Source organism: Crassostrea angulata, chromosome 4 (assembly GCF_025612915.1).
Source record: "Crassostrea angulata isolate pt1a10 chromosome 4, ASM2561291v2, whole genome shotgun sequence".
NCBI lineage: Eukaryota > Metazoa > Mollusca > Bivalvia > Ostreida > Ostreidae > Magallana > Magallana angulata.
Window position 1 is genome coordinate 3321709 of NC_069114.1, and position 14131 is coordinate 3335839.

Consider the following 14131-nt stretch of genomic DNA (forward strand, 5'->3'; position numbering starts at 1 on the left):
AAAAAACATATTCTTTAGAAAGCCAAACAAACTTTATGACTTTGGAAACAGAAATGCAAATATTATACATTGTCTGATAAGAAATAATGCAAGCAATTTAAATGCTGACCTATTCAATCATTTTTTGTGTGAAAATTCTATTTGTGATATGTGTGGTTATGTATCTGAAATTGCTTATCATTATTATTTTGTCTGTCCACATTATGATGCACAGAGGCAAGTTTTTATATAGTCAATAAGTAATTTACATTTAGATATCCCCATCTATCTGGACTTATTGTTATATGAGAACAGTAGTTTGCCTTATAACAAAAATGTTGCTATATTTAAGATTGTACATGATTATATATTAGCTACCAAAAGATATAAGTTTTAATGCATTATTCACAGTGTCATGTACACCGCAAAATAATTACTCACTAAGACTAAACTATTATCATTTGAATCGCAGAAATTCAAGAATTGTTTCCATGCCTATGTCTACATTCTTTCAATATTGGAACAGAGGATGTACAAGGTTCATGTAATATTATTTATACAGTAGATATTTTCGATTTCAGTTGGTTGCTGTTATACTCATGGTCATATTATTTTCTATAAATAATATAGTGAATTGATAAAAAAGAATCAAGCCTTATCCCAGCATCTGAAAATGTCTAAAGATCTACAGTGTCTATGAAGCATACTTCTCATTCTGCAGACGTATTGGGGCATATCCACTGTACCTTGTCCTTGTATTCTATAAATATTTGAAGTTTACACGAACGTTGAAGTTAATTTCTATGTATTGTTTCGTTCAATTAATATGTAAGATTGTGCCTCGATATCATCCACAATGCATTTAATTGTCACATATTTGGTATCTGAAACCTCTTATATATGCCGCTTTCATATCAACTGTTTTTCTCTAAAAATTTCATTATGTTAAGAAGTGTATAGGCATTTGTTCTACTTTTATTAATATAAAATGTCATGAACAGCTTGAACTATGCACATTAAGTGGTAAAGTTTAACATACGTACTCTCAGGTACTACATGTACTATGAATTGGAAAATCGATCCACCACATATAATCATAGCCTCAAAGCAAAACAAAATAGGATATGCGCATGCTTAGTACTCAGCGGAGATGTCTAAGTTGTTCGACGTTTAGACCCAAACTTACGCCTCTTTCAGAAACGCAACTTAGATCCGACTAAATATTGGCGTAACTTTGTTAGTCGGACTAACTTAGGCCCGGATTTACGCTTTTTGAGAAACGGGCCTTTGGTGATTTAGGGTGTTCAAACTTATCATAGGTGCCAACAAACTTTCTCAAGATTTGTTTTCCTAATAATAAAGCTGATTGGTCTGATTTTATATCAAATCTTGTTTTTAAATTTTATTTTTATTATTTATAGCGAATGTCAAAGTCGTAAAACAATCATATCCGCCTCGACATCGGAGGCGTATCTAAATAGGGGGCTAATTAACGAGGTACCCTTTAATTCAGAGTTTGTTTGGTAAACTAATTTTGTTTCTCCCATTAAAATATTGCTTAATTAATTGGGCAAACCACCACAATGCCTGTTATTAACTTATTATATACATACTGAGCAAAACTTCGTTCAAAAAGCGTACATAGACTTATATATAGAAAATCGGACCAAACAACTTTAAACTTTAATGTTGTTTTACATATAGGAATATATTAAAAATGCCACTAATTATTTGCTAGATTTCGCATCATTCCGCAAAAACTAAATCCAGAAGAACACCACAGTCAAGTAATTTTGTTTTGAAATAAAAATTTTACCGATTGTCCAACCAACGGATTTTTTAAGGCTTGTCATTCAGACTTAACATTGTTTGTATCGAGTATACTTGTACAACGGCACCTCAAAGTAAGCTGCTTTAAAAAGTGCATAAAATAACATTTAAAGATTAGACAATTGGTTCAGCTTATAACAATGCTACTCTATGTGTTTATCTTCACAGTTAATGTCGCCATTAACAAACCAGCATACCAACAGTACCCCGTAAGAGGTGAAGAAAGATATGAAGCCGGTAAGGCTGTAGACGGACGTAAATCTGATCTGAGTTCGTGGGGAGGTCAGTGTGCTGCATCAGAGAGTTACAAACGTACCGCCACCTGGTGGGTTAACCTGATCAGCATTCACAGCATCCATCACATCACCATTTACTTCTTGACAAGTAATAAACAATGGGGTATGGTCAAATATACTACTATTCGTTCATGATTAAGTCCTCAACCCGCTGTTGTTATCATCTGTAAACTAAACTGCATGGCTGGCTAGTCCCGCATCACATTTTATTTTTATCATCGTGCAAAATTCACATTTCAATTATAACTTTATTTTGAACTTTACTTTTTAAATTCAACATGTTTTATAATATTTTCTCACAGTTTATTTCTTACAAAGTTACTTATCTAATTAGTGATTGACATTTTTCGGACTCTATGTGTGATTTCAAAGAGACAGAGTGTCATGTCTCAAGAACTGCTAATCTCTTAAAACAACATTGTGCAATTATCAGTTTTTTTCATGTCTTGGACATTAAAGACTCACTGAGTTTATTTAAATATTTTATATCTGTGAACCTTTTACTCAGCTCGCTAATGTCATCACCTGTCAATTTATACTCATTGTTCAGATTCTTATATATAGTTATGTACAATTGTCAATCGGCAGTCTGCAATACGGCGACCAGCCTCGGCCACGTCCGACTCACCCAGAGTCTTGAGTTCGGAGGCCACTTCTGGCCATATCCGACTTGTTTGTAACATGTCTGTCTGTTAAATTGTTATACTGTTGCCATCATTGATTCGCGTCCAATAAATTCAGAATGATCCTGCATCAATTGCCTATTTATTTCTCTGGAACTGTATACTGGTGGACCTTCGGGAATACGGCAAACCTACCCTTCGTTTTTACCTTACGGCCTATAACGCGCCACAACCTAATACCTTATACCCTTTACGCCAACATTCCCTCACCCGGTTTGTACTGCACACGACCGAAGCAGATCCAGACGAATTCTCTAGCACCGTAAAACCTACGCGGTCACATTTCAAAAAGATAACTTTTCAGTGTAAAGGCACAAATAAAGTAATTTATGCATGACAAACTTTTTACAAATATAACGTAAGGGTATGAAACAGATCAAAAATAGTGTGATATTTAATATTGATTGTTTGTCTTTAAAGTTGAAAATGTCAGAATGCAGAGTTTGTTTATTACAAAGAAGACTAGTTTGAAAATTGTTTTATTTAAGTTGAGGCTGTATTTAAGAGGGGAAATTTCGCCAAAAAGGGGAACGAATGGTTATGCTATTAGTGATAGTTTTTCAGAGAAAAGATGCTACATGTAAAAGATGTGACCTCATCTTTAACATTTATTATTTCACACATAAAACATGCACTCACAATCATTTTGTTCGGGGGGGGGGGGGGGGTGCTCTACGAGTAAAGACTAACTATAAAACTAGCCTCCAGATAAGGGCTCGATATGTTGCCATTCCTTCTGGGAAAATCTCATTTTTCACTTAACAAGTTTTATTAAACAGCATGCCGCACGCTCATTTATAACCCAGTCGGCTCCAAGGGGAGAACATTTCAACAAACCAGTCCTAACTAGTCACATTCTTTTAATCAATACTTTTTTCGGCCTCCTTTAGTTTGTAAACATGAATATAAACGTAAGAATACAAAACATTTATAAGGCTTCTATTAGATAGATTAACCTGATATATTTCTGTAGTCAGTCAGTAACAACCCCTATAAGAAATACATGTAATATTTATACGCAAATTATGGAAATTATTTATTAAAAACATAAACACATGCAATGTCAAAATGTATGTGTAAATTAAAATTGTATATTTGAATAGGAAGTATCAGGAAAAAGATTTAGAACTGCACATTCAACTGTTTTTACGTAATGTTAATCGTTGGTCTTCAGAAACATTCCTTTGTAAATGAAATATCAAGCAATGGTATATGAGTATAATTCATTTAATGCAGACTGATATGAGATATCGTTTTAAAATGTTGTTATTCACTATGCACTGGCATTACCTCTGCATTCTACCTGTCTATAGACACGCTTCACTTTTGCGTTAATGCCTTTGTGTCAATCATATTTGTATTTAGAGAAAAGCGAATATCATTTATCGTTTTTATTTAGCTACATATATCTTTTCATTTGAAACTATTTAATAAATTTTTTCTGCGGGTCCTTCTAACTGGCGAACAAAATACTATCTTGGATTTTCAGTTTACGTCTCCAATACAGCAGACAAACTACAGGGAACACTGTGTTACAAGGACAACAACTTTACACTAGACACCATACCTGCTGTCTTCACCACCACCTGTCCTGTGCATGGACAGTACGTCATCTACTACAACGAGAGACTACCTGGAGTTACCTACCCTGACGAGTACTCTGATTATGTTACCAGTAATCTCTGTGAAGTGGAGGTGTATGGTGAGTGACCATAATTATTCCATTAAATAAACAAAACAAAATTGGTAACTGTTATTTAAACAACACTTTTAAAGTTGACTAACTTTAGTATCAACATGGTATACTATGTTTTGATGGATTTGGAAATGTGTTTGATTCAATTGAGTGACGATAAGTATCACAAACAAAACTATAAAGAATCAAATCATACGATTGATAATTGTTTTATTCCTGTCAATTTTACCTTCACACATTGCTTAATGAGAGTTTAAAAAAAAGCATTCAGAATAAAAAAAAAATATAATGCACAAGATGCATCATTAAATTTCCATGATGTATTACATTTTAACAATATAACGATTGTGTGTTATGCGATACGTTCTATGGTGATTGTGTTTGTATAGTCGCTAAGCAACCATACTTTCGGCGTCACGGATTGCCACGTAACAAAAAAAAAATGTATATACACGAATAATTTGCAGCCGCGGCATTAATTCCTTTTGTCACATTTCTATTTTAAGACCAGTCATGTTTGAAGACCGGTAACTAGTTGTTGGATATTTTGACACTGTTTTCTTAGAAGTAACTCTAACTTTGTCGTCGATGATAATGTACTAGGCTAGTATTAGGGAAGGCGTTAGCACAGTGACTGCTTGATTGTTGATAGTTTTTGCTTTGCTGACGTTAAATCTTATTTTGAAATATATGTGGTCTAAACAAATGGTGTATATTAGGTACAGGCATATATCTGTTGGTAATAATGAGAGATTACTCCCAACGTGTATAAGGTAAGCTAATAAAAGACGAAAAGTACAGACTATTATGTACGGCACTTAAACGAACTCAACTGCGTGAGAGACTAGATAAAGCCGCAAAGACGTTAACTGAATGACGAGAATATAATAAGCTGACTAACCTTGCCGCACCGCTTAAAGTCAAAGAGAGGCTCGTCAAAGAGCAGTTTAAAGACGCACATAAAAATCAAAGTACCGTAGAACTGACGGGAGTTGATTTTATTGATGATTATTTATTTTAAAATCAGTGATATGTTATTTTGCATGACAAGTACAGGTAGTTTCTAATCTGTACTTGAATTACGCACATTTTTATAATATGAATTTTCGGACACAAAGATGTTGATAAAACCCCATATGAATCATGTAAAATAATATTTAAAGATAGAATAAATTCAATCAAACTATGTATCAATGATAGAAATATTTCTGGAAAATTTATGGATCCAAGCAATATTGAACTCTCGTCTCGTTCAACCAAACGCTCGACTGTCGCCGTTAATCTCCGACAAGCAAGAGGGACTCTTTGTTTCTCGGAGATTTACGGAGACAGCCGAGCGTCGAGTTGAACGAGACTATATTGAACTCTGGCGTAAGAATACATACAACTACAAAAAATATCTAAATTGTTCGAACCATTTAAAATCTGACTATTTTTAAGGTATTTATAAATATGTTTCCTTGAAAAACAATGCTTTAGCATACATTATTTCGGATTTATATATATATTCTCAAGAACTAATTCTTGTCAGCGGCGATGATTTGTGCTTTGGTCCAAACACTGTTTCACTTTCGGTTTGTCAGAATAACTGCATAGGAGAGTTGATTAAAATCAACTCCCAAAAATGAGATTTGCATCTAAGGGTACAACAAGCAAGACTTAAATTGTTGATTTAAAAAAGCTATTAGACATGCTGAAGTGTAAGATGCATTACAGGCGACAAACCACCGAATGAATGGCAATCTAACGTATGAACGAACGACGCAGAGTGATGATGAGGAAAAGTAAAACCCGGATATGGTATTGACCAATGCGGTACTTGGTCTTCAGAAAGAAATAAAAATCCTGTCGGAAAAGAAGGCTTACCAGGATGACACTTGTAATACATCTACATAAGTTTGGACACACATAAAATATGATTTGATATTTATGTGAAAAGGAAGTTAATATCAAAATCAAGTGTTTTAAATACATTAAGTTATTTGAAAGTGATATAATATGAAGCAAGAAGGTTAAGTGTAACGTTCAAATCTGGAAAGACCAGCATTTAAAAAAAAATGTTTTAGCTAATTGGAAATTTATAGATATACTGATCAATTTTCTTTATTATCTCCTGGTGTCTTCAGCCTAAATTTAAACTTGATGTTAGGAACTTCGGTCTAACTCTTATTAAAATGCAGTTTTGAAGTGAGGGCTTCTCCCAAATCTCAACATTGATGATAACCGGGGTTTTGATTTCCTAATATAAATCATAAATGATACAGAGTGTAGAAAAAAAATGACATACAACTTACTGTACACACATTATGTACACACATTACAAATTTTGTGTCTATACATTGCGATAAAGTGGTTTTAGAAGAAAAAATATTTAAAACTCAGCGTACACTACGACATCACAAAGGTCAATAAATGCATGTGGACTTTTGCCTTCCTGGTATTTTATTCCATTGATTCTCTCGTCGTAATAGATAACGTAACGGCCAATACCAAAACAGATAATGTCCATCACAACAGGTAAGGTATGAATGATGTGATGAATATCGTGGCGACAAAGTATCAACAGTAATACCAAGAAACCTCGCCTAAAACCATTGTTTTCATCTACAATGAATGATTTACTTGTAAATACTTGCAAACAAAAAAGTGAACATTTAACTGTCATAGTCATTGGATAAATCCAAGAACAAGATTATTTAACACAAAAAACAGGAGTATTAAAGTTGTAAAATAATTAGAAGATTATATTGTGAAAATAATTGTAACAAAAAAGTTTACTAGGTTATATTAATAATAATAAATAGACACAATCTCGTTGCGAGCAACGAGAAGGTTTTCTGTCCGATTTTTAGAAGGAAATATGACATCATCGACCTTGATTTTCGACAACAAAACGTAAAATGGAAAAAGGAGTGAAGTACTAATGCTTTTTTTGTATCGCTTTTTATAAATTTTCTTACAATGCTTTTTTAAATACTGTATTTTTTCCAATTGAGATAGAAAGAATTAAACTTGTTTACCTCTGGCCCCTTAAAACCCTAGTTGGGTTACGCAAGAGAAAATCATTATAGTGTTAGGATATATCAACGTATTATACCTAATTCAGCTTTAATAACTTTTCACAAAATAGCTCTCAGTAAAGGGCTATAGATAAAAGACTTTAAAGCCATTTGGTCCCCTAATATATGGGACCAGTCCCTTTTTCTTGATAATCAAATGAAAGTTCATTTATTTTGAACACATTTTGTTGAAAAGTGCTTAGAAATTCGATACGTTCTTGAGATATATGTTAAAGAAGGTTTTAGGGGCCGATCCCTTATCGTCCGTTTAACGAAATTTTGAAGGTTGCATATCGTTAAGAACATCCTTTGAACAGCTTTTTCCCTTATACTACATTTCAAAATATTTTTCCTTTCTGGTTGATCAACATTTTGGACTTTTAGTCCCTAAAATTCCTAAAACCCGTAATTACATAACAAATATTAACATAATTACATTGTTTCGATACATAACTTTGAGATAAACATATTTGCATCTATAACATTTTACAAAATATCCCTCAATAAAGGGTAATAGATAAAAAAAACTTTAGAGCCCTTTGGCCCCCTAATTTTAGGGACCAGCCCCTTTTTCTTGATATCAAATGAGAGGCCATTTAAATCAAAGCACATTTTGTTTAACAAGTGTTTAGAAATTAGTTACCGTTCTTGAGATATATGGGAAAGAACGTTTTAGGGGCCGATCCCTTATCTCCTTATAGGGACCGTTTAACGAAATTTTGAAGGTTGCATATTGTTAAGAACATCATTTTGAACAGCTTTACCTCTATACTACATTTTAAAATATTTTTCTTTTCTGAGATATTTGTCACAATCAAATCCTAGTAATTGCTGTAGTGTAAGTTGTTTTTATATAGAATGGATTTATTCCGTACTGAACTCCAGTGTTTTGATAGACTGTTTATTTGTATCCCGTATGGAGCCTCATGTTTTTCAGTTTGGCATTGGTCAGCATAATAAATTCAACCTGGGTCATTCTACCCGCATTGTTAGGGCTTTATAAGGTTTGAATTTAGCAGTTCTGGACAGAGCGCACCATTTCCCAACACGGATCTGACCACATGTATTCAGTTTTGTAATTGCCTGGTAACTAAATCTCCAGACAGGGTAAGTTTGCTTTTATTCATTTCATTTTTATTTGTGTAACTCTTAAAGCTTATAAGTGCTACTTTTTATCACTATAAATAGCGGACAAGAGTTGTCACATAAATGTTACCTAAGCGTTGTATATTTTAACAGTGCCACGTGTATGACACGTATATATCGCAATACTTGTGCATTATAGTCTAATAATGTCATGTTTTGTTTAGATATGTAGTATATAGAGTAGTTTAACTACCTGTGCCGTTCGCTACGGTGTGTAAGCATATATCTAAGTGTCGAGAGTTCACTCTGTTTAAATGTATTATACGGAGACCGGTTAGGGTCATTAATACATTGTACTTATGTAAGCATTATAATTAAAGGTTCTTGGGGTTAGTCACATTCTATGCATGGACGAGGCTCTGTGTATTGACCTGAGAGGTGATGGTGACTGACGGCCTATGGTGGACGACCGGAAGAGTTTCTGGAAGTTGATTACCTGGAGCAGGTGAAGTGGTGAACTGGTGGACACGGTGGGCACAATGGACGATGATTCAGGGTAGCATGGTGATGGGCGGAGACAGGAGGATTAGAGCCTAAGGACCGTCTTGCGTCGTATATTGCCGACTCTTTTTTGTATATTTGTAATTTTTGTATATAAATATTTTATTGTATATTGTATTGTTGTTGTTACTGATTAGAGGCAGGGTCATGCTGACAATATTGTTTATCAAAATTTTGGATTTTTGGCCCCTAAAATCCCTAAACCCCTAATCAAATTACACATGATAACATAATTACATTGCTTGGATACATAACTTTGAGATAAACATATTTGCTTCTTTAACATTTCACAAAATATCCCCCAATAAAGGGTAATAGATAAAAGACTTTAGAGCCCTTTGGCGCCCTAATTTTAGGGACCAGCACCCTTTTCTTGATATCAAATGAGAGGCCATTTAAATCAAAGCACATTTTGTTTAACAAGTGTTTAGAAATTCGTTATCTTTTTAGAGAGCTTTGAGAAAGAACGTTTTAGGGGCCGATCCCTTATCTCCTTATATGGACCGTTTAACGAAATTTTGAAGGTTGCATATTGTTCAAAACATTATTTTGAACAGCTTTTCTTTTATACTACATTTCAAAATATTTTTCCTTTCTGAGATATGGTTGATCAAAATGTTGGTTTTTTTGGCCCTTAAAATCCCTAAAACCCCTTATCACATAACACATGATAACATAATTACATTGCATGTATACATATACATGTATGTGATATAAACATATTTGCTTCTATAATATTTCACAAAATATCCCCCAATAAAGGGCTACATATTAAAGACTTTAGAGCCATTTCGTCCCTTTATTTGAGGGGCCAGCCCCTTTTTGTTGATATCAAAGGTAAGGTCATTAAATTCTTAACAACACGTGTTAAGAAATTCATTACCGTCCTGGAGATATATGAGAAAGAATGTTTTAGGGGCCAATCCCTTATCTCCTTATAGGGGCCGTTTAACGAAATTTTGAAGGTTGCGTTTTGTTAAGAACTTCCTTTGAACAACTTTTCTTCTGTACTGCATTACAAAATATGTTTCCTTTCTGAGATATGGGTGATCAACAATTTGGAATTTTGGCCCCTAAAAACCCTTAATTACGTAACACATGATAAAATCATTACATTACCTGGATAGATAACTTTAAGATAAACATATTTGCTTCTATAACTTTTCACAAAATATCTCTCAGTAAAGGGCTACAGATAAAAGACTTAGCCCTTTGTTCCCCTAATTTGAGGGGCCATTTGATATCAAATGAAAGGTCCTGTAAATATAAACTTTTTTTACATTACACGTCGTAACAAAATATTTTTCAAAAATACATTTTTTAAAACTAAATTTTCGGGTCCAGGCGAGCTTCAGTACCTTTCAAGCCAGATCAAAATGAAAAAAAAATTGCAAATCTACAATCTTTAGTCTACTATCCCTGAAAGTTTGAACTCAATATCCTTTATAGTTTAGGAGAAGTTAGAGTAACAAGCCACTCCTCTAAAAATCGCTAAAACGTCAATATCTCAAAAACGTAAGTGACGTCATCGATATCATAAAAACTGTTTTGATCACTATCTATCATATATTAAAGTTTAATAAAAATTGGTCGAGTCGTTTCTGAGAAATCGCGTGCATACAATTTGTAAGAAAAAAAACCATAACTAGACGCTCGTTGCGAGCAACAAAAGGTCTTCCGTTTGAATACACATTTACATTGTAATAGGCTATCGGGACAGCTTCTTTCATTTATCAACACCTTCTCGAATTCCAGGAAGCCTCTCTAAGGATTTCAACAGAATATCATTAGATTAGGAAAGGGCTCTGTTACTGCAATTTTTGATAAAATTTGAACAAAAACATATTAAAATCATCATTTCAGGGATACCATTTTGAATCAAAACACAATTAAGGAAGAAAAAATAGTCGGCACTCGGGGATTGAACCCGGATCGCCTAAACAAAAGTCTACCACTCAAACGGGGATCAATTTTAGAACAAAAATACATATCCTGCATTCATTAAAGAGTCTGTATTTTAATATGGCAAAAAATATTTTAAAACAAGACAGGTTGAAAAATAAATTGTTTTTTGTTTTCTTCCGGTGAGGACCGGAAGTGATGGCGGACGTTCAGATGTGCAAAGAGCACTGCAGCTGAAGAATAACAATCATCACTGAAAGTTTGAGAAACAAAAAACAACGAGATAAGATAGGCTTATCGAAGTTAGATTACTGAATTCAAAAGTCAATTACAGTGTATATTCCCCAAAATTGACTGACATTGTCTGACATTTACTGTACATTAAATGTACTTTATTGTACCTTTTACTTACTACCTCTGTTCCGCACTGTACAGTCCTACTGAAGCACTGTACCTTACTGTACGGCACTGTACAGGGAACTGACCAGCACTGTACCCTACTGAACGCCCCTGAACCATTAATTTGAAAAATAAAATCGTGCTAAAAATCTTTATATAACAATTACATTTTGTACATAGAGAAGAAAGCATTTATTCAATATGTTTTACATGTATAAGGTAGAAAACATAATTTCTAATCACATATTACAATTTGAGGAGAAATCGCTATTGGTTTTTTTTTAAAAATCTGCTTCTAAGTGTGTAATATGGCAGTTTTCTATATATTACGATAGTAAATGTACCTGTATTATTCGTTAGCCCTTAAAAAGGACCAAATGTTAAATTTTCTTGTAACTATGCAATTATACTTCAGTTGTTGTATATTATATAAGGTGAATCAGAGTTTTGCTATTTGAGTTTTTAATCACTAAATCAAAATCGGTCTCCTTATATGTAAGGGTATAAAATAAGGATATAGAATAAATTGATCATTACAACAGTAACTTTATCGATAGAGCCGGGCATCGTGTCTCGATTGTTCTGATGATCCGCGTCTCGTGGCTCAAATTGATCTGATTGAAACTTAATGTGCTTCCAATTGATATTGTGCACATATCATTTTTGTTTTGATCATTATTTGACACAGATAATCTACATTATCAACACTGACAGTGAAATGATTCTTTCTTACAATAACGATGTTTTACTCAGATGAGCTATGATGCATTAGATTTAAACCAAAAAACCAAACCAAAAACAAAAGGGGGAACTGTTGGTCGACGTTAGGTGTGAATACCCTTCAACTCTCACAATTGTATACTGACTTGCATTATATAGCAAAGTTATCTTGGTATTTGAATCCCAGTTTGATATTATCGTTGAGATGAGCAATAACGTTTATAGGTCTTTTTCATTGAATTACAACAATAAAACTTTCCAAACTTCAATACAATTAGATTTGTTGTTCTTTTTCCAAACTTTATATATTTATTAAGAGTTGTGTGTGAATGAATAAAATACTGGATAATACACATATGCACAATATAAATTGGAAGCACATTAAATTTTAAATACTTGAAAACATCTGAACAACAGACCTTTGGCGAATCAGACAAAAAGCACATGGGACATCGTGAGCTTAAAGGGTTTGGATTTAGCCGTTACAATTGCCTTTTTCATATTCTCATCATTGTACATCCCCCATTCTGGATCTCTCGGTAAACAGAGAAGTTCCACTGATGCTCCTTTGTGATTATAATGAGACCTTCCAGTAAACCCTACAAAATAAAAGCTCACTTGAACCTCTAGCCTGGATGAGCTATTTATTTACGACGGACAGCGGTAGTTTTTCTCACCTGAATGAACTAACTCGGCATTGGAAGGGCACATTTTCTTTCCCCATATATTGTAAACTGTACTAATATTACAGGTGGCTGTTAAAACACCAAAACATTTATTTCATTGACAATTTATGCTTAAACTTCTAATACTTCATAATAAAGTCACTTGATCAAAAGAGCCAGATCAACAAATTTTTATCGAAGACGACACCATAATAATAGTAATGAAAAACCTCTGATGCGTTGCATATCAAATGTTTTGACATTCCTTAAAATTATCGTTTTAAAGATGTATCTATTTTTGTTTCATGTTTTAATAACTTTATTCCAGTTCAATATAAAGTCCAAAATATCATTTCTTGTAATGTATTGGTTCAAGCAGATTAGCTTATTTTTTCTTGGAATGCTTTATAGAGAATTAACCCCTTTTAAAAAAGCAAAACTGAGACTGATGTGTGTAAATCGTTTAGTCCTAATGTGTACAAACATGTTGTAAATTTTTTACCTTCCTTTATAAATTTATCATTTTACATTTTAATACAAAATTAAGAAAAACAGTATAAGTTCATTTATATATCGTTGTTAATTGAGCTGAGTATACATTAAATACGAGGGCGTATTTGTTTTGTGTTGGTTCATTTTTTCTTTTTTCTTTTTTTTGGTGGAGTAAGTTTTTTTATAATTTCAATGCTGGGTTTTTGGGTAACATTTCTGTCACTATTGATTCAAAGACCTCAGTGTTTGAGGTGTATGCTAGTTATTTTGCCACACTCTTGTTTTCACTATAAACTAAAAATTAACCTCAAGAACGTTATTTTTTTTAGTTCCTCTTTTCCGTGTAATATGATGCAAAAATTCCTTTGAAAACAATTGCTATCAATAGGAAGATATTTTTTAGGGTTTCCATAATAAAGCAGGTTCAACAATGAGACGAGGTTGCTCGCGAGCTATTGCTAAATTTCTCTACACCTGCAATACAAATTTTGGCAAGCGTTTGCAAGAACCCCTAGCTGCAGGTCTGTAACACCCGGTGTGAAAAAAATTTGATGGACGACCTAGGAGCTACAGTGCCTCCCATAGTAAAAATCTGCAATTTACAGCGCACACAGATTTGCGCTAGTTTTGGACTGATTAACCCTATTTTCGAACAAATTATGTGGATAAAATTAGTAGCATTAACTTCTTCATTCAATTTATTGCTGAAATAGGTACTTTACTTGCCTCAAACTTTCTCTTAAACACACTGCCGACCTCAATA

The 14131-nt window shown here is 33.5% G+C and overlaps 1 protein-coding gene across 1 annotated transcript; it reads left to right on the forward strand.

The window, feature by feature from the left end:
* Positions 1-1949: 1949 nt before the first annotated feature.
* Positions 1950-4722, forward strand: LOC128180244 (uncharacterized). Its single transcript, XM_052848171.1, has 2 exons — positions 1950-2206; positions 4234-4722. Exons 1-2 carry the CDS (start codon positions 1950-1952, stop codon positions 4496-4498), a joined length of 522 nt encoding a protein of 173 aa, XP_052704131.1. The 3' UTR covers positions 4499-4722.
* Positions 4723-14131: the final 9409 nt, after the last annotated feature.

What these genes read in the sequence shown, in the direction of transcription:
- LOC128180244 (XM_052848171.1), top strand. Translation starts at nt 1,950, where the DNA reads ATGCTACTCTATGTGTTTATCTTCACAGTTAATGTCGCCATTAACAAA. An exon ending in TTGACAAGTAATAAACAATG is followed by an intron (nt 2,207 to 4,233) that starts GGGTATGGTCAA and finishes AATTTTTTCTGC; the next exon opens with GGGTCCTTCTAACTGGCGAA.